General features: G+C 37.5%; 1 protein-coding gene across 1 annotated transcript in view; it reads left to right on the forward strand.

Moving 5' to 3' along the window:
• Window positions 1-21,151, forward strand: part of LOC126283930 (serine protease gd-like) — a 264,054-nt gene that overhangs the window by 233,934 nt on the left and 8,969 nt on the right. Inside the window, exon 8 of the mRNA XM_049982315.1 lies at window positions 13,463-13,619. Within this exon, the coding sequence (XP_049838272.1) occupies window positions 13,463-13,619 (157 nt within the window). The remainder of the gene's footprint in view (window positions 1-13,462; window positions 13,620-21,151) is intronic.

Genomic DNA, 21,151 nt, shown 5'->3' on the forward strand with positions numbered 1-21,151 from the left:
AGTACTAACTAAACATTACTCGATACTTCCACCCAAGATGGGATTCAGCATCCTATACGTGGTTATCATTATCACAGAGATCAGCTTACATTAGATAAGCTTTGCACAGCATTGTGTGAAACAAAGTTTTTGAAGGCGACAATTCGTCATTGCAACTGGGTGGTAAGTCAAATTTATAACAACTTAAGACACTGTTGTACTTCAGCGCAATGGTTAACATATTAACCTGCTATGTTAAAGGTGTAGGTTCAAATCTTGTCAAGCAATAATTTTTTTTTCTAAGTCTAATCAAAATAGTTTGATTACATTTTTATTCAATTAATCATATTAAGTGTAATTATTTTATTTCCAATTGTTTGCCACATCATTTTCATCACCGTACAGACTCTTTTTTGCTCTTATTTTTCTACCTATTCTTCTTTCATCTGGAATCTCCCTGAGTCACCCATAATCTGCAACCTAGTGCCAATGAGAACTGTCATTGGTTGGTAATGCGGTAGCTTGTATAACCAATGGGAGGACAGTTTCAGTTAATCAGTGAAATTACAGCTTGCTTTTAACGCTGTAACTGAACTTTTTCTGTCTTGAATGTGCTAGCTTCAATAGCTGTGAATAAAGTGATTGCGATTTTAGTTCTGCTGCAGCAGATTGTTGAGAATCGCTATCTCAGATAATCACAAATCGCAAGGTGGTTGTTAGTTTAGGACCCGAGTGTAAATTCAGGGCTACAAAGTCATCTGCTGCATTTCAGTAATTGTTTACATAAAATCAGCTGCCACCATAGCATCTCACATTTCCTACATACCTTGTGACGAACGCTTCTAACATCGCTCCATGTTACACATTAACAGCATTCGTGAAGTCAGCTGCCACCGTCATGTTACCTATAACAGAGCGGTATCCAGCAGCTGATGTGGCAGCATTGTAGTGGCAAGGGGCAGATATCAACTATTAAGCAATTTTAAATGGACTGTAATAAATTGTAGTGAAATGCTGTAAGACTCACATGGGATTGGTGCTTGCTCTAATATCTGTTGGATAACATTCAATGTGAAGAAATGTAGTATATTGCACATAAACAGGTAAAAAGACCCAATATTGTAGGATTAAACAATTGTTCTGCAATCACTTGAAGCAGTGATATCCGTCATATGTCGGGGAGTATGCATACAGCACTGTTTAAAGTGGAATGAACACTTAAAACTATTTGTAGGAGAAGTAGGTTCCATTTAGAGATCTATTGGAAGAATCCTCAAGAAGTGTCATCACCTACGAAGGTGGCAGTTTACAAAATCTTTGTCCATTATTTGAGTATGACTCGTCTGTCTGAGACATGTACCAGATTGGACTGACAGAAGAAATGGAAAACAACCAAAGAGAAGCAGAGCATTTCATAATATGTTTACTCCCTGAGGGCAAAAGCTTGAGAGTTCCTCAACCACCTCTAGTGGTATACGATATGAAAGAGGTATTGTGCATCAAGGTGTCGTTTATCGTTAAAATTCTGAGATCCCACATTCCTGGAAGATTCGACCAATACATTACTTCCCACTATGTAGAAATCAGAGTTGACACAGAGGCTTAACAACTGTTATTCTTAATGTGCAACCCTCAGAACTGGATCAGGAAGGGGAAAACAACACTGGTACACATAGCACACTCTGCCACACACATTATGTGGCTTTGAGTATAGGTGGCAATTTACCCCCAAAATTGTACTATTAACAATTTGGGGTTTTAGCTAAAATTCTCTATCTGGTATTTTATGAGCTCCACAGCTTTATAGGATTGCTTCAAACTCTTGGTCTTCATTGTTAATGCTTCACCAGTAGATAATTAGGATTTTATAATAAGGGAGGGGGCATTACTCTAAATGTTACATTAATACTTTGGGTTCCCCTATAGCTTCCATTATTTGGATTGGATGGAGTGTTGTATCTACACTCCACACACAGTTAGCTACCTGGGTAGCAGCCTTTGATGTGTAGTTCATCTCGGAGCCATTTAGGAGACTCTTGTAGTTCTCAATGCTATGACACAAGTCTAGGAAGTTGCTGTAAGCTTGTGGCAGAACCTACAGAGTATCTGGTCGAGCCTTAGGTATGATTTTGAAACCCAGATGACAGGCATCATTTCATTGAATATCTGGCTGATGGCACCCTGTTCTTTCAATGGCTGCTTCTTCTGAGGTCCCTCAGGCACACACACAAAATGCACAAGATGATTCTTTCCATCCCTTGCTCTCATTTGTCTAAGGAGTACCACTGTTCACCATATATTCAAACTGTTGGCTATTAACAGACCCACACCCTTTTAAAACATGCTTGGATAAAAATCCTTCATTAAGAACACACATTTCCTTTACTGACTATCGGTTTTGGCTCAATGGCAAGCCATCCTCAAATCTTGAACAATTTTCTACAATCTCCCTTCACCTGACTGGGAAATTTTATGTTAATTTAAAATAACAGATTACTTATCTCTCCATTGACAACGTCAACGAATAACATAGACTGTCAGGCAAAAGGAGATTTTAGAAAACTGCACAAAATCTGAGGATGGCTCATCAATGACATCTGGTAATCTATAAAGAAAAGTCAAGGTTAGACCAATATTTACAAAAAAAGGACCAAAAACGTACAGAAGTTATCTAGAGAAACTGATGACAAAACACAGTTGGAAAAAAGAATACCTAAATGTTGGAAACAACTTGAAAGAGATTAAGACTTCAGAAGAAAGTGTCCCTTAAAAAGAAATGGAAACATGCTTTGTGGAGTAATGATTGTGAGGAGTTAATTATAAACAGACAAGAAGCTTGGAATATCTGGAATGCAAATAAAAATGAAAAGGACAGGAAATTTTTTTATAGAAGCAAGGAAATGAGTATCATAAGGCCTCAAAACGATCGGAGTACAACATATAAAAGATCAACTAACCTCAATTGAGAAACATTGTAAGCAGAACACTACAAGGAACTTTTGCAAAACATTCAAAAATAGTTTAAAAAAGTATTTATCACAATGTTTACAATTTATAGATACAAAACCATAAAAAATGCATATAAAACAGAGAACTGCAGAATACTTGCGAACTACTTCAAAGAATTGCACAACTATGATAAAAAAAAAAAAAATTGTATTCCAAGTACAAACAGACTCAAAGCCACCAACAATAGATGAAATCAAAGAAGTCGTAAAACAACTTTAAAAGTAACAAAGGGCCAAGGGAAGAGAATTTGGAAGCACTCTAGTGACAACATATTTTATGTCTCCAACACAAATCGTCAATTAAATTTTGACAGCAAACAGCTTAACATCAAAATGGACATTGGCATTAATGCATCCAATACATAAAAAAGGGAAGAAAACTGATCTCTAGCAATTGTAGAGGGATCTCCCTCTTACCAGTGACACATAACATCTTGTCCATAACACTTTTAAAGAGAGCTGAAGGAATACTCGACCAACAATTATAGTATCAAGCTGCATTTAAGAAGGGAAGGTCTTGTGCAGTGCAAATAGAAAAGAACGTAATAGAAATGAGGAAAATCAGAAACCTTAAATATGTGGTAACTTTTGGTGATTTTAAAAAAAAGCACAACTCTATTGATAAAAATGCACTGAATCGACTTGAAATAAAACAACAGAAATAATTTTAAAAAAGTTTAATAAACACATCAAAAGTAAAATTTATGGAGAACTGTCGAAACCTTTTGAAGCAAAATCAGGAGTAAGACAGGGAGATTATCACCCCTACTTCTGTTTGTTAGAGAAGGTAGTGGGAGAATGGAGAAAATCCATTAATACTAAGTGTGTTCGACTAGGGAGACACAAATAATCACCATAGTGTCTCTAGCTTTTTGCAGATGATATGGCATTAATTACTGACTCACTGGATAGTGCTGAAGAACAAATCGTGGAACTACAGAAGCAAGCAGACAAAATAGAACTAAAGATATCATTTGACAAATAAATGAATAAATTCATGACACATATCAGTGATGCCTCTTAAAATCCATAACAATATCTAAAACAAACTGTTCTAAATTCCTCAGTGAACTGATAACAAGCAACACAAAGGAAAAGATAGCAATAGAAAATAGTTTATAAAATGGAAAGTGAATTTCAAAAGAAAGTATGTAACACACACTTGTCCTAGAATAGAAAGCGAAGACACTACCAAACATTAGTAAGGCCTGAGACACTGTATGCATCAGAAACACTTAAAACAAGGTTTGGAATCTTCAAAAACTAGAAAAAGTTGGAAAAAGAGTTCCAAGCAAGATACAGGGACCTAGAAGTAACACTAATGTTGAATACAAATTAAGAACAGAGAGCTGTACTTGAAAATGGAAAAGCTAACTGATGTAACAAGGAAAAGAAGACTACAGTTTTAGGGCTTCAAATACTGATAAGACTAACCAGGCTGATCTTCAATTTACTAAACACCTACAAATCCTAACCCACATGGTTCACCGAAATTGACAGATATGGAAAACACAAATATTAGCATGGACATAATAGACAACAGAATACTTTTTAGAGAAGCAACACAAAAAGCAGGTTTTCAAGAAAGTAAGAGGTCTGCAATAGGAAGAAAGTGGACCCAGGGGAAAAAAAGAATGACCCCTCTTAAAGGATGAAGTAAGTCTGGGAGCGACGAAAATTAAATGCAAAGAAGCAAAACCAAAGTTGATTTATCATACCTTGAATAAGGGTTATTCGAATAAAGAAAATTTGCTGTCTTTATGTAGGACTTTTATCCACATATTTTAAATCAACAGATCACGTGTCTCCCCATTGAGAATGTCAAAGAATAGCCATACTCTTTTGTGTTTTCCTCTCTGTAACATGGGGCACAACAGGATTATAAACAAGTGAAGTGTGTCTCACTGGCTTAATTTAGGTTAGTGGGAGACAGATCGTGGACTTACTGGTGAAGTGTAAGTGTGCAATACCCCGAGTTCCTTCTGATTCCTATCTCCATTCAGTGGATCCTAAGACTTATCACTAATACACCACTCAATCAAATACATGAGTAGTGATAAATCATGTACCTCCTGTACAGGATAAAATATCTGTGAGAGAGGATAGTACTTGATGTATCTTTCGAATCTCCAGTACATGTATCTCGGCAGCCTTCCCAGCACACCATTTCAGAGGAGCTTCCAACTACATTATAGCAGTCGGGGCGATTTCCAATTGCTTATGAATGGCAGCTAACTCTCGCTACATGCAACAGCAGCATTCACAATGAGCTATGTTGTGGCTGATGCTTTCTGGATCTGTTATGCTAAGATAACTAAAGTGATTAACCCTGTACAACAGGGGCAGCTTGCTGCAAAAGAACCAGCGGGGCCTGGCCTCGTGAAAAATTTTGTTGCAAATTTTTTTCCCTCGGACAGTTAGTCATACTATGCCACAATCATGTTACACTCTAACAGGAAATTAAGATAATCAACTCAGTTCTCTCTGTTACACACACACACACACACACACACACACACACACACACACACACACACACACACACAAAAAGCATGTCATTCTGCAGTGATGAACCAGTTTTCCAATCCACATACTATCATGTAAAGCTGAGGACTAGTGGTAAGTGGTGCCCGTAGCCCCATACCTCCTCCCCACTCCTGACCTGCAGTCAGTGACGCAACCAAGCAGTTTTCCCATGTCCACCTTCCCCTCCCTCCTCGCTAATGCATAGTTGCGGGCCACCACACATGTACCTCTCCTTCCCTGCACCCCAGACCGGCTGTGGGGCCAGTGATAGATAGCCCTCACTCCCCCACACCCCCAGCTCCTAAAACTGTAGTCGCTGTGACATGACCAAGCTCTTTCCCTTTATGCACCTTGCCGCCCCCCCCCCCCCCCCCCCAACCTAGTGCAGCTTAGGGCCAGCTTCAGGGGGCCCATGGGGTGGACCACCTCAGCTGTACTCCTCTTTTCTAGTACCCCAGCGAACCCTGCTGTCCCTGCCATGCTCCCATTCTCCTTCCCTTCCACACCTGTCCCCAAGTCATTACAGTGTTTGGGGCCAGCCACTTTGGGCTTGTGGAACCTAATTGTAGTTGCTCTCATTTGCCTTACTGCATTCCTCCCCCCCCCCCCTTCCCCTCCCTACTGCCATTCATCAATGGAAAATGTGGAAAACAGAAAATGAGGCGATCTCTTCGTAGTGTTCCATACCCTGGAGCTTTGTGGTTGAAACTCAAATGTTCATATAGTGATTTTTAAATGAGTGAAGTAGATTTGCATAAATGCTCTTTCATTTATTAAGTATGGAAGACACGGTGTAAATCAAGCCATTAGGTGCTCACCCAAAAGATTTCTTCGTGTCTCAACTCAGCGGAAGGAAGAGAACTTCCTGCAACATAAGGTTCTGTAAAAAGTCTTGGTTAACAGTGAGGGAAGAGAGACAAAAGTTGTCTTTTTTTTGTATTATTTGGTAGTGATGGATTGTGAACAAGTTGGCTGTAAGGAACTAGGGTATTTAAATGAATGAATTAAGAAACACGATGACAGTGGACAACATTTAGAAAATTACTGTAAATACAAAATGTTTGGCACAATTAACATTCGTGCTCAGACTGATTCAGTCTACGAAATGTCAATTCAGAAATGTAATAAATTAGTCAAAAAGACGACACACACATTAAACAGAATAGTTGAGTGCTTAATATTTTGTGTAATTTGTGAGTTAGCACTGAGGGCTCACAATGGAAAATAGCAGTCAGCAAACTGGGCAGTTTCTTAGATTTATTATTTGTTCTAGGAAATATTGACAGCATGTTACATGATCACTCGAGCAGTTCCAGTACTCACATATGTAAACATGATACTCATGATACAAAGTGAACTTTAGAACTGTGTGTATAAAGTTTACATTGAACAGCTGATTAAAGACATTAATGCTGCCACTTTTCTGTGCAGGCAGATGAAAGAAAAGATATTATGTGCACAAGTTGGTATGTCCCTATAATGTGGTAAATTAAGGGGAAGAAACCCGTTGAAAGAGTCCTTTGAAAAATGTAGATGATAGGACAGCTTGTGGGTATAGGGAGGTTCCAAAAAAGTCTGGAACCTTCTAGTGTTCAAGAAAAACTCATTTCTCAGGCATACGATGGTGCCCCAGTAATGAGCGGCAGTCATGTTGGTGTACTGCTCAGATACAGAGTACTTTTCCAGACGCCAAGTAAGTCCACTGTTATATGCATCAAATGAATTTACAGTAAAGAAGTAAAGTCTGTTAGGTTGTTGTTTGTAAATATTTTTAGATTTACAATGTTTCTTTCTTCATTGCCTAACAAATCACACTTCTTGGAATGTTTTTATAAGATTGGAAGAAGATTCTTGGAGTGATATTACAACAAGAGGAGCATTTGCTTTAAGGAATTTACTTTATAATCCAGACCTTTCGTTCCTTCTAATTTTTTTCTACGAGATTATGAAATGTATTGATGCAGTATGAAAATGCCATTACTATACCAAATGCATTATATCATTTAGTCATCTGTTTCGTAAATACAAGAGGACAATGAAATGCATTAACTTTCTTGAGATAAATGGTTTTATTCTTCCAAGAAAATGTTCAAAGTATAGTATTTGACCTAATCTGACAGCAGACGCCAAAGAAGTGTGTGACATTGTGACCAACCAACTGAAAAGAAGATTCCAAAACTCTCATGTATTCAGTAGCTTCGAAATTATTGATCCAAAGAAGTTTGCTTCTTTCAAAGGTGATTTCCCAGCCACTTTATTCAATACTTTTTCATTAAGTTACGGTCTCTTTATTTGCCATGATAAATTGAAAAGCAAACTGTTAGTGATTTACTCCATTTTACATTTAAAGGCATTACATCAGTATGTAAGCTGTTCACTATTCTTGTGGAACATTCTTTTGATGAATCTTTCACTGAAGTGCACAAGACACAGCAAATTGTGTGAATTACACCTGCAGAAGCAAAGCACAGTAGTTTAAAAAATATTAAAATCTCCATCAGGGACAATATGTGTCAGGAAAGACTGCTTGTTCCATTCATAAGGTGGAAATCGGTGGAATTCCAAACCTCAACAACAGAGTACTTGATATGTTTGCCAGTCAGAAGAGTAGGTGTGCACAACTAATGTACAAGTGACCTGCTAGTATAGATACCACATTAGTTAATGTGCTATTTAGGTAAAATAAGCATAAACCACTCTTAGCCAATGTTTTCCCCAGAGTCTTTTTCCATTGGTCGTAAGGCAAAAGCAAGGAGGGTACTTATATTTGCACTTTGATGCCTTCCCAATGGGCAAGAAGTTACATGTTTACTCCCACAGTTACACCATGTTTCTTTTTATGTTACAATCGAGACTACAGAAACACAACTAGAATTAGCAGGAGGAGAGCTGGTGAATTATATAATGAACACTTCAAAATAATGCCTTTATAAAGTTTACTGACTTTTTATCAGCACCCCACCAATGAAAGTGAACATGAACTACCAGTGCCCTAAAAAGTGATTTATGTTAAAATAATGGGGAAACAGGGGCTCAAAGTTTCTTATTTCCTGAACCTTCATCTACCTCTACCTCTACCTCTGTTTTGTTGTCAATACTGTTCCGCCAAAGAAACTCATGTGACAAATGCAAAATTATTAGAATTTTATGAAAAATACAGTTGGTACACACTAATGTGTAAAAATGTAAATAATTGACTTCCTAATTGCTTTGTTTATAATGAATAAACAAATTCCATTGATCTGAATTTTCTCATTACGACATGCACTGAAGGGCAATCTGTTGTAATTGTTAAAAAGCCATGTGAAAGCCAAGATCACACACAATATTTTTTTATTCAAGACAACCGGTTTTAGCAGTCTTCAGGTCTTAAACTTTTTTGTTTTGTTTTTTAGTAAAACATGTTCATTTTATGCTGACATCATGCACAAGATACAAAGTGGATAAAACTCGGCATGTTATAAATGTTCGCCGTCACTAAGAGATTTAAAAACCACACATCAAAAGGCCATATCCATTCACATATTGCTCAGATACTTGTTAATGATACAAATATGTACACTGCAGCATATCTGTTTACATGTGCTGGACACATGCTAAAAAACCACATACTTAACAGTTTACTGTTAAGTACATGTCCAGCATATGTAAACAGGTGTGCTATTGTGTAAGTATTTCCACCATGTAACAAGCATCTATGAGCAGTTTGTATAAGGACATGGCATTCTGGACAAGATGCATCGCGTTGTCAAATATTTTAGCAATGACAAATCTGTATAATGTGCTGAGTTTTTATCCATTTGACATGTTGTGAATGAGGTTGGCATATAAGGAAGACGTTTTACTAGAAAAAAATCTTTTAGATCGGAATTGACAGCCAAGACCGTTGAAATTAGTTATCTTGAATTAAAAAAAAATTTCTTGGCTTTTGAAGGGTTTTTAACATACACCATTTGGATCGCAACTTTTTATTGATTGACAATCACTCTTGACGTGTGGCACTACAAAGTTTAGTCTCGTGTGTGTGTGTGTGTGTGTGTGTGTGTGTGTGTGTGTGTGTTTCTTCACTCAACTGTTGACAAACTGTTCTTTTGCAGCACAAAAATTATAACAAAAGGGTCACAGCCCTATGATACCTCATTAATTATGAAGCTATATATGCATCTGGATCATAAACTTCCAACAACAAATGAATCTGCAAGTGGAAAATAGGTTAAAATATTGCACTATTTAAATACTTACACTGTGGCTTCAGGGAAATTACTTTTCAACCCCGATATTGTTGCTGAAGTTTGTAGAATGTGCCACTGTTAACTCTCAGCCATCTATTTACTACAAAATATGTTATTCATTACATTCATAAATTTCAAAAATATCTATTTCTTCATGTAGATATAGAGTGAAATGAGGAGGAATAATAGTCTGGTTTAGGATACTACACTAAACTGTCACTATCTGGCATCTCAGTAATCCAGCCCACTTCGAGCCTGTAGTTGCTCAAGCAGAAATGACACACAAAATAATAAATTCTTGTGTGCAACAATGTTATTAGTTCATACAGTGTTATATGTTTGAAACTGTGGCTTTGTTTGTGGGTCAATATTATGGCTTCTAAAAGGAAACTTGTTATGCTAGATCTCAAGCAGGAACTTAAAATTAGAGTTCAGGAGTGCACCATGGAAGAGTGATAGGACTGCTGCTGTTCTCAGTATGCATTAATGATTTGGTGGACAAGGTGAGTAGCAATCTGCTATTGTTCACTCGTGATGCTGTGGTGTATGGTAGGTGTTGAAGCTGTGTGACTGTGGGGAGATACACAATGACTTAGACACAATTTCCAATTGGTGGGGTGAATGGTAGGTAGCCCTAAATGTGGAAAAATTTAAGTTAATGTGGATGGCCTGTTCTGTTCGGATACAGTATTAGTAGTGTCCGCTTTACACAGTTGAGTTGTTAAAATATCTGGGCATAATGCTGCAAAACAAAATGATATGATATATAAATAAAATAGAAAGAAACTTCCACATGGGAAAAATATGTTAAAAACAAAGATTCCAAGACTTACCAAGCGGGAAAGCGCCGGCAGACAGGCACATGAACAAAACACACAAACACACACACACAGAATTACGAGCTTTCGCAACTGGCAGTTGCTTCGTCAGGAAAGAGGGAAGGAGAGGGAAAAATGAAAGGATGTGGGTTTTAAGGGAGAGGGTAAGGAGTCATTCCAATCCCGGGAGCGGAAAGACTTCCCTTAGGGGAAAAAAAGGACAGGTGTACACTCGCGCACACACACACACACACACACACACACACACACACACACACACACACACACATATCCATACGCACATACACAGACACAAGCAGAAGGATTGTCGGTATGCTTCTGTGTGGGCTCTAATCTCTCTGATTTTATCCTCATGGTCTCTTCGCGAGATATACGTAGGAGGGAGCAGTATACTGCTTGACTCTTCCGTGAAGGTATGTTCTCGAAACTTTAACAAAAGCCCGTACCGAGCTACTGAGCCTCTCTCCTGCAGAGTCTTCCACTGGAGTTTATCTATCATCTCCGTAATGCTTTCGCAATTACTAAATGATCCTGTAACAAAGCGCGCTGCTCTCCGTTGGATCTTCTCTATCTCTTCTATCAACCCTACCTGGTGCGGATCCCACACTGCTGAGCAGTATTCAAGCATTGGGCGAACAAGCGTACTGTAACCTACTTCCTTTGTTGTCGGATTGCATTTCCTTAAGATTCTTCCAATGAATCTGTCTGGCATCTGCTTTACCGACGATCAACTTTATATGATCATTCCATTTTAAATCACTCCTAATGAGTACTCCCAGATAATTTATGGAATTAACTACTTCCAGTTGCTGACCTGCTATTTTGCAGCTAAATGATAAGGGACCTATCTTTCTATGTATTCGCATCACATTACACTTGTCTACATTGAGATTCAATTGCCATTCCGTGCACCATGCGTCAATTCGCTGCAGATCCTCCTGCATTTCAGTACAATTTTCCATTGTTGCAACCTCTCGATACACCACAGCATCATCTGCAAAAAGCCTCAGTGAACTGCCGATGTCATCCACCAGGTCATTTATGTATATTGTGAATAGCAACGGTCCTATGACACTCCCCTGCGGCACACCTGAAATCACTCTTACTTCGGAAGACTTCTCTCCATTGAGATCTCTCTCATTGCTGGAGTAAGTTATGCAACAATCAAAAACATGCAGTACTGATGTAATGCTTGTAAAGCCATTGTGTGATAAACAATACTGCCATTGTATATCATCATTGTGGTACTCCTGTACATGTAAACATCCAAGGACTAAGTTTCATATGAAACTGAATGTGTCTTTGGATTCAGTAAAGTATAATCCCCATGTGTTTACACTAAATTTAAGACACTCTCAATAATCTGGTACTGATATATACATGAAATTGCTGGATTAGCATAAATCTGATTTACTTCCATATTTTGTGTAAATCTAATACAGCTGCTGATATAGAACAAAATGCAGTTTTCACTGCACCCAGTGTTCAGGAACACACATTATATCATGACATCTGTAAAAGTGTTCATTTACAAAGGATGAAAAAATGAGAGAGAACACAAAAATTGCAATTTAACCCCTTAATGAGTGAATAAATTTCTTCATGGGGAGAGAGAGAGAGAGAGAGAGAGAGAGAGAGAGAGAGAGAGAGAGAGAGAGAGAGAGAGAGAGAGAGATGCTGATGTTCCTTACACAAGGCTTATGTGAAATGGTCCTAATGGATAAGATTGAAAAATTGAACATTTACATTTATGAGGTAACGTCAAACTTGTTAGACATATTTGATATGGGTGTGTCACACAAGTGATTTGTAAGCAGTCTGATTTGTAGACAAAATTTCCTTAGTACTGGTTCAATGAAGTGAAGCGAGTTATTGGTATGAAAGTGAGATATATGAGCTTCTCCTCACCAAAAACTCCTCAATGCAGTCACAAATTTTGCTTCATACCCAATACAATTGTAATTTTTATAAGTAGTACAGATTTGGTACATTTAATGTAACAGGTTGTTTTGTATTAATAATGTAAGGGACGGACAAATGAAAACAACTTTCTCAAAATGTGTGCAGGCATTATCCTGCAACAGAATGACGTTCATAAACATTGCTGGGTGTTTGGACTTAAGGGCACATGCTTAAAGTTTTATGAGATGTGTATGCAGTGCTTTGCACTAGTTATAGTGCTGTGTTTCAGAAAGCCAATGAGCAGTGGGCCCTTGCAGTCCAAGGAATAAGTGATCATGACTTTGCTACAGCCGGTGTGGCAGCCTCTACACATCCTCTCAGCAGTGCCAATCTCTCCTCATAAAATTTCCATATTTTTGCAGCCCCGAAGAAAAACATTTGTGGCCATTAATTAATTTTCTTCAGATGAAGAGGTGCACATCTGGGTACCATCATGGTTCTGTAGGTAGTCACAGTCTTTCCATGAAGGCATTGATCACTGTCTGACAATGGGATAAATTATTGACAGTTATGGTGATTACTTTTAAAGTAATGAAGTTTACTTACTTTCTTTTCGTCTGTCTCATTTTCATTTGACTGCCCCGTTATGTAGACATTAATTTGTCCTATGCAGAAACTTGTCAACGGATAGGTGCTGGCCACCAATAAATTGTCTAGGTTGCTCTTACAATGAACTTCATAGGTAGCTAAGCTTTTAATGTATGGTGATAAACAAATATTGGAGGATGGCAAGGGCATACCACCACTAATGCCATCATGCCTAGTAAAGCTATCCAACCTATGGGCTGAGAACATCTATAATTCGTAACTTAATTAAGTTTTTGGTCTAATGTTTTGTTTTCAGAATTCTGTTTTATTGTTAAAAAAATGGGCCCTTGCAACTGTCTTCTAGAACAACCTTGTAATGTTAAATTAGGTTGTTGGTTGGGGCCGGGATGAACATGGCAACAGAGTGACTGATTTTCCACGCAAGACAAATGTTCCTGTTGTGTCCAGAGAAGACTGCATAAACAGTCGGAAGGATTTTGCCCTCATCACCTCCGAGCGGACATTCTGTGGAGGATTTCGGAATGGTTAGTGTTAGTGGTAGACTTAAAAATTGTGGTAAAAATATATAAGAACAGAGTAGTATAAGCACTGATACCAGCTAAATTAGCTCATTAATATATAAGCAAGTAACAAACACAAATGAAGTACTGTGTAATTTTAATATGGATGAACTGCAGCAGCTGATTGCACTCTTAAGCCTAAAACTTGGTAATTGTAATGCTAAATATGATTTTCAGTGCTGTGTGTTGCACCCTCTTTCTGTCTCCTTCTCTTCATAATATATGAATAGCATAAATAGCAAATGGCAGCAAGTAAATATATTTTTCTTTATTACACTATGGATGAAATACGTTAACCATTAGATCAAAAATATAAGAGATCGAATGTGTTGCTAGTTAAACTTCTATACACATACAGGTACGTATCCAGAAATTAAATCACTCACTACACTAATTGAAATTCAGTGTTGTTTGCCATTAAATTCTCACAAACTTTGCTGATCTATTGTCTGACTGCAAACATACGTCCTAATAAACCTATCACACACTGTCATGCTTTTCTTGGCTTTCATGTGTAAGAGTACTGCATACTATGGCACTGTCACTGCAACCTCCTTGCCTTGGGAGTGAGATTTTTGTTTTGGATTTTTAATGTGTTTTTGTTTTGTTGCTGAATGGTAAACTAACATAGTTATGTGTGCACTGTTTTAACCTCTTTCCTAATATTTTGACATGTCATTCCACAGTACCATCTCTCATACAATAAGAAATGGCTGTGTGAACAGTGCACAGTACTTAGAAATAAAATATAAAAGACGTTTATAAAATCTCGTCCTTGTTGAGGTAACATGAAGGTATTTTAGAAATGTCATATGGATTTTATTTGTAATTATTGAGCACTGTTCACAGAACTATTCTCTTATTGTATGACAAGAGGTGTATTATGAAAAGTTATTTCTCTAGAGGTTGGGTCCACAATGTGAACAGTTGATAAAATGGATTGGCCCTGTAAAGTTTTTTTCTATACAAATTATCTAATGATGGCAATTTAATTTCGCTGAAACTGATCATGACTGTGTTTTTGTGCAGTCTGGGCGAAGAAAGTTCTGTAATGAGAACCATGTTGTTCTGAGATGACCTCCAGTGCAGCTGACAATGTCATGCAATCATAACATGCTTTTATTTCTCAGTTTAATGATGAAAACAAAATGGAGCCTGTGAAAGCTTCAAAAAGCATTTTTTTTTTTTTTTGCAATATAAAATTTTATCAATTTGAGTAGTTTGACAGATCACTTTCCTCAAACACAGCCACAGTGGACAGCAACAAATATTGTAACCTCAGTTAAATTTTCTGTAATATTAAAAAGAAAACTAATATCATTACACCTTCAGAAATTCTTCTACACTATAAGAGGAATTGTCTTTCAGTTTGTGTTTGACGGTAATATTATTGTGTATTAAACCCTAGGAGCATGAATAATGTGGATGTTTAAGGATTTAAAACTAATGATCAGTTAGCTTTTGCTATGTGATGGTAACCTTGTGAGGAGGGACATTGTGTTGCAAAAATGGGTTACTTTTCTCAGCTTTTCTCAATGTTTATAGATCAGTTACTGCTTCAGTTTGTTGGAAGTTCAGTATAGTACCTTGCGATGATTGTTTTGTCATGTTTTAAGTAGTCAATAACTAGGATTCCATCTTTATCCCGAAAGCTGGTTACAAGAAACTTGTCTGGTGATCTTTGTGTTTTAAACTTCTTGGGAAGTGGAGAACCACTGTGCCTCCATTCTTAGACTGTTCTTGGTCTCTGAATCATAAGTGATAACCATGTTCGTTCCACGATGGTGAGACAGTCCAAAAATCCCACAGATCTTTGTGAAATTGGACCAACGTGGACTACGAAGCAACCACTTGTTCATGCTTTTGGTCTGCTTTTGACCCATTTTGGAATCTTTGTCCGAGAGCTTTCTCATATTGAAAATCTTATGAGCAATATTACCCACATGTTCTTGGGATAGGCCTAGAGTATCTGCTATCTTTTTAGTAGTTTCCCTCTGATCATCCAGGATTGTGGCGTGAATAGCATCCATAGTTTCCAGAACTGTGACTAGAGTTGGTCTTCCAGAACTTCATCATTAGTGCTGAAATGCCCTGTTTTAAATGCAGGAACACAATTTTTGATTGTGGAGCAGGGTGTGCATTTACCACACAGTGTATCAGCATCATCAAATTTATTCAGCTGGTTTCCTTCTAAAAAGAAGACAAGTAATCGCAGCAAAACTCTCTTCCACTGTTAATGTCTATTTTCTTGTGTGATGTTCAGTTAAAACATGCACAGGAAAATAAAGACCAATGTTACTGCTGTGCAATTACTGTCACACATAATGCAAGGAACAAAGTACAATCAAAACATCAGCATTATTCTATGTCAGTTTTAACTAGGAAAAGCCAAGAACTTAGCAGCAGCTCTCCCTTGTACATCATTGCATTGGGGTGGTCAAAAGGTGTTTTTTTTTTTTTTTTTTTGACAGAATGCTTAAGTGCTTTCTGTGCCACACTAAGGCCGCAAATAGTTAATGTAAGTCTCTTCTCCTTGAAGTGTTATATTTATGTATGTTACTGTAGTTTTTGAACTATGATTAATTGTTAACAAACTTCACAAGGAAGTAAACTAATGGTAAGGCTGTTGTTATCAGGTTGCCCAAGTGTTTAAATAACTGTCTACAAGAAATGCTAGAGTGGGTGATTCATCTGAAACAGATTATAAACATCTATGCAACAAACACGTTTTCCTCAGTGACAATTTATTTCATAACATAATTCCATAAGACGTTAGTTTGCTGTTGAAGCATGTGTGACTATGGAAAAGATAGATATAAGGAAATATTTGGAGAAAAGAAAAACAGTTGTATAAATATAAAAAATGTGGATGATAAGTAGATACTAAATAAAGAGTGGAAGACTGAAAAGTGGAAGGAATATACAGAAGGGCTTTACAAAGGTAACAAACTTGAAGACAGTTTCATGAAAAGGGAAGCGGAAGTAAACGTGGATGAGATAGGACACAGAAACAATAATTTGACAGTGCACTAAAAGACCAAAGCTGAAATAAGGTCCTTGGAGTAGGCAACATTCCCTCAGAATTATTGAGGTCCTCTGAAGAACATACCACAACAAAACAATTCCATCCATTATCAAAGATAACGAGGCTCTTTAAATACCTTCAGACCTCATAAGGAAGGTAATTATTCCAATTACAAAGGTGCTGACAATGTAAATATTACACAACGGCCACCAGCTTAAGACTTCATGGTTTCAAAATACTGATGGCATTTATTGCAGAAGAATGAAGAGACTGGTAGAAGCTGCCTCACAGGGAAGTTCATTTTGGGTTCTGGAGAAATGTAGGAACACATGTAGGAACACATGTGGAAATACTGACACTAAATGTAATTTAAAAGACAGACTGAAGAGAGCCAAACCTAAGTGTCTTACATTTGTAGACTTGGAGAATTTTCTTGAAAGTATTATGAGAGATGTTCCCAATGTGTTGAGACATGTTTTATCATCTTGTCCCTTCTTATCATCAGTGTTTTTCGCACATCGCTTTCCTCATCGAATTTATGGTTAATCTTCTAATTTCATACTTCATCATCCACTTAATTTTCAACATCATTCTATAGCATCACATCTTCAATGCTTCATTTCTCTTCTAAACTGTTTTCCCACAGTCCATGATTCACTTCCACACAATACTGTGCTCCAAATGTAAAGTCTCAGAAATTTCTTACTCCAATCAAGGCAAGTGTTTGACACGTTCCACATCATTACGAAGTGTCGTATTCATGATCTATGGAACAAGTATTAATCTAATCTAATCTAATCTAATCTACTGGCATTTTTTTTTAAAAAAAAGTAATGCCATTTTGCCTTTGGTATCTCCTTTTTATGTCATCTTAGCTCTGTCCATGTTTTATTTTCTGCCTAGGTAGCAGAATTCCATAACTACTTCTACTTCGTAATCCCCAATTCTGATACGTTTCTCGCTCTTCTCATTTTGGCTACTTCTCATTATTTTCCTCATTATGTGCTCATTAGACAGTTCATTTTATTAAGTGCGCTGTAATGCTTCCTCACCTTCACTGACAATAGAAATGCCTTCAGCGAATCTTGGGTTAATATTCTTTCACCCTGAATTTTAATCCCATTCCTGAGCCTCTCTTTTATCTCTGTCATATTGTCTCTGATGCACAGACTGAACAGTAAGGGGAAAAGCTTTAGCCTTGTCTCACATTCTTAAACACACACACACACACACACACACACACACACACACACACACACACACACACACACACACACACTCTCTCTGCCTTTGCCTTCCTCCCCCCCCCCCCCCCCCCCCATCTCTCTCTCTCTCTCTCTCTCTCTCTCTCTCTCTCTCTCTCTCGTGTGTGTGTGTGTTTTTACTTCAGGAGGAGGTTCTTTGGACAGCCAAAAGCTGAAAATATAGCAATGTTTCTGTTGTACCTAGTTGCTACTCATTGTCTCCTCTATATGAGGGGTAGCAATCTATACTTTTAATAATATTGTTGCTATTCCATCCTGCACATTGTTGTTTGAACATCTTGCACCATTAAACATGGGCAGAGTCACTACCAATCCTCTGGTGCCTTCTGTACATTTCCTAAAGCCACAGTGTTGGTCAGCAAAGGTATCCTCAGTTATCTTTCCCATTCTTCTACATATTATTCTCGCCAGTGACTTGGATTTATGAGCTGTTAGGCCGAACATGCTTTAATGCTTGCATTTATCTGTCTTTGCTATCATCAGAACTGTGTGGATGACATTTTTCAGAAGTCTGATGTAATGTCTCCAGTCTTAATTGGTTCTACATATCAGTTTGAGTGGTCATTTGATTGCTATTCCCCCAGTGATTTTAGAACTTAAGAAGAAATTTTATCTAAACCTTCTAGCTTATTCGATGACAAGTCTTTCAGACTCTGACTGTAGTACTGTATTCCCTGTGTTTCTTCTTCTATCATGTCCCTCTTTTATAGAGACGTCAATGAAATATTTCCACTCTCTCCTGCACTTTGAACAGCAGAATCCCTCCTCCCTCCTCCCTTCTTAATGCTGACACTCTTGCTCTTAACTTAACCAAACTTTGGTTTGACTTCTACATACTGAATCTGTTCTTCCAGTGACCATTTCTTTTTTGTTTCTTTGAATTTTTCCTGCAGACATTTTGTTCTAGCTTATACTTGTATTGCTGTATTCCTGTTCATTTTTTCTGTTTTTTTTCTGTGTTTTTTTTTTTTTTACTGTCTTCTTTTGTCAATCATCTGAAATATTTCTTCTGTTACCCAAGATTTCTTTGCTTTCTCCTTTCTTGCACGTGCCTATCTCCTTTCTTGCACTCTTTCTAGTGATAAGTGCTCTTCAACTGAATTGCTTACTGTGGTATTCAGTATTGCAGTATATACAGCCTCAGAGAATTTCAAAGGGGCAATATTATTCCTCAGTACTTCAGTATCCCACTTCTTTCCATACTCCTCCTTCCTGACAATTGTCTTTAACTTCAGCATACTCTTCCACATCACTGAATTGCGGCCTGAGTCTCTCTTTCTGTATATGCCTTACAACCAATTATCTGACTTTGGAATCTGTCTCATTGTGTCATTGTGCTGTAATTCGACAGGTATCATGCTGTATCTCCAGGCCTTTTCCAAATATACCTCCTTCTACTATTTTTTGAAATAGTGAATTCACCATTACCAGCTGCAATTTATTGCAGAATTCAATTACTTTCTCTTCTATCATTTTTTTTTACTAATTAGCCCATATTCTCCTGTAACACAATCTTCAGTTCATTCCTGTGTTATTTTTGTTTTTATTTATTTTTTTATTGGCTTTTGGATTTTGCCCATACTGCCCTCGCAAGAGTGGAATGTCAGTTATGATGATATGAATGTGGGGACAACTCTCCACCCGGTTCCCGAGTGAAGAAAATCTCTGACCTGGCCAGAAATCGAACCCAGACCCATCAGGTTAGCAATCCACCATGCTGACCACACAGCTACCGAGACAGACGCACAATGATTATTAGGTTGTCGTCAAGCTTTACATCTGAATTTCCCTTACAGTATTGTCATGCATTTCCTCCCTCTCTTTATCATTTGATTGTGACATTGGCATAAGTACCTGAACTATTGTTGTTGATACTGGTTTGTTCTTAATCCTGATCAAATGGACCCTATCACTAAACTGTTCACAGTAACTCACTCTTTGACCTTCTGTCCTATTCACAAATAACTTGACTCCCTTTATACCATTTTCTACTTCCGTTGATATTCCCTACATTCATGTGGCCAGAAATCATTATCTCCTTATCATTTCACTTTGCTGACTCCCACTATATACAGATTGAGTCTTCATATTTACCTTTACATATTTTTTACCTTCCGTGATAGATTTAGATTTCTGATGTTCTGTACTCTGACATGTGGAATGTTACCTTTTTATTATTGGTTACTGAACCCTTTTCTCTTTGTCACTTCCCCCATGGCAATCCCCTGAAGGACAATGGATAAAATGGAGAGTGAGAAGTTATCTACAACATGTATAGAAACCAGATGGCAGTTGCAAGTGTTGAAAGACATGAGAAGGAAGCAATGGTTGCGCAGGGATTGAGACAAGATGGTGGCCTATCCCATATTTTCTTCGGTTTGTATACTGAACAAGCAGTAAAGGAAACTGAGAAGAAAGTTGAAAAGGAATTAAAGTTTGGGGAGAAGAAATAAAAAAAAAATATTAAGTCTGTCCATGACATCATAAATGTCAGGGAGTGCAAAGAACTTGGAAGATCATTTCAGTGGAATGGATATTGTCTGAAAAGAGGCTATAAAATGAACACAAAAAAGTAAAATAAGAATAACAATACAATAAGATTAAATTAGGTCAATCTGAGGGAATTAGATTAAGAAGTGAGACACTGGAAGTAACTAATGAGTTTTGCTATTTGAGCAGCAAACTAACTGATGCACAGAGAAGATATAAAGTGCAGACTGGCAATAACAAAAAATGCATTCCTGAAAAAGAGACAATGTTTTTTCTGAAGGTATTTGTCTGGAGTGTAGCTTTGTGCAGAACTGAAATGTGGACAAAATGCAGTTCAGACAAGAAGGGAATAGTCTTACGATATGTGGTGTTACAGAATAGTTTTGAACATTGGATTTGGTAATTAATGAAGAGGTAATGAATTGAATTGGGGGAAGAAGAAAACTATGCTACACACTGAAAGAAAGAATCAGTTGTCAGGGCACATTCTGAAGCATCATGGAGTAGTCAGTTGGGTTACGGAGGAAAGCGTGATAGGTAAAATTCGTTGAGGAACAACAAGACCTTATTGGAGTAGAGTTGGTTCAAATGGGTGTCAGATGAAGTAGTTAAACAGAAATGAAGTGGCTTCCAGCAGAAACTCTTGCTGAGTGCTGCATCAAGCAAGTCTTTAGACTGAGGACTCCAGCAACAACAAGGGACTTTGGTGAATTAAA

The sequence above is a fragment of the Schistocerca gregaria genome, chromosome 8 (genome assembly GCF_023897955.1).
Source record: "Schistocerca gregaria isolate iqSchGreg1 chromosome 8, iqSchGreg1.2, whole genome shotgun sequence".
NCBI lineage: Eukaryota > Metazoa > Arthropoda > Insecta > Orthoptera > Acrididae > Schistocerca > Schistocerca gregaria.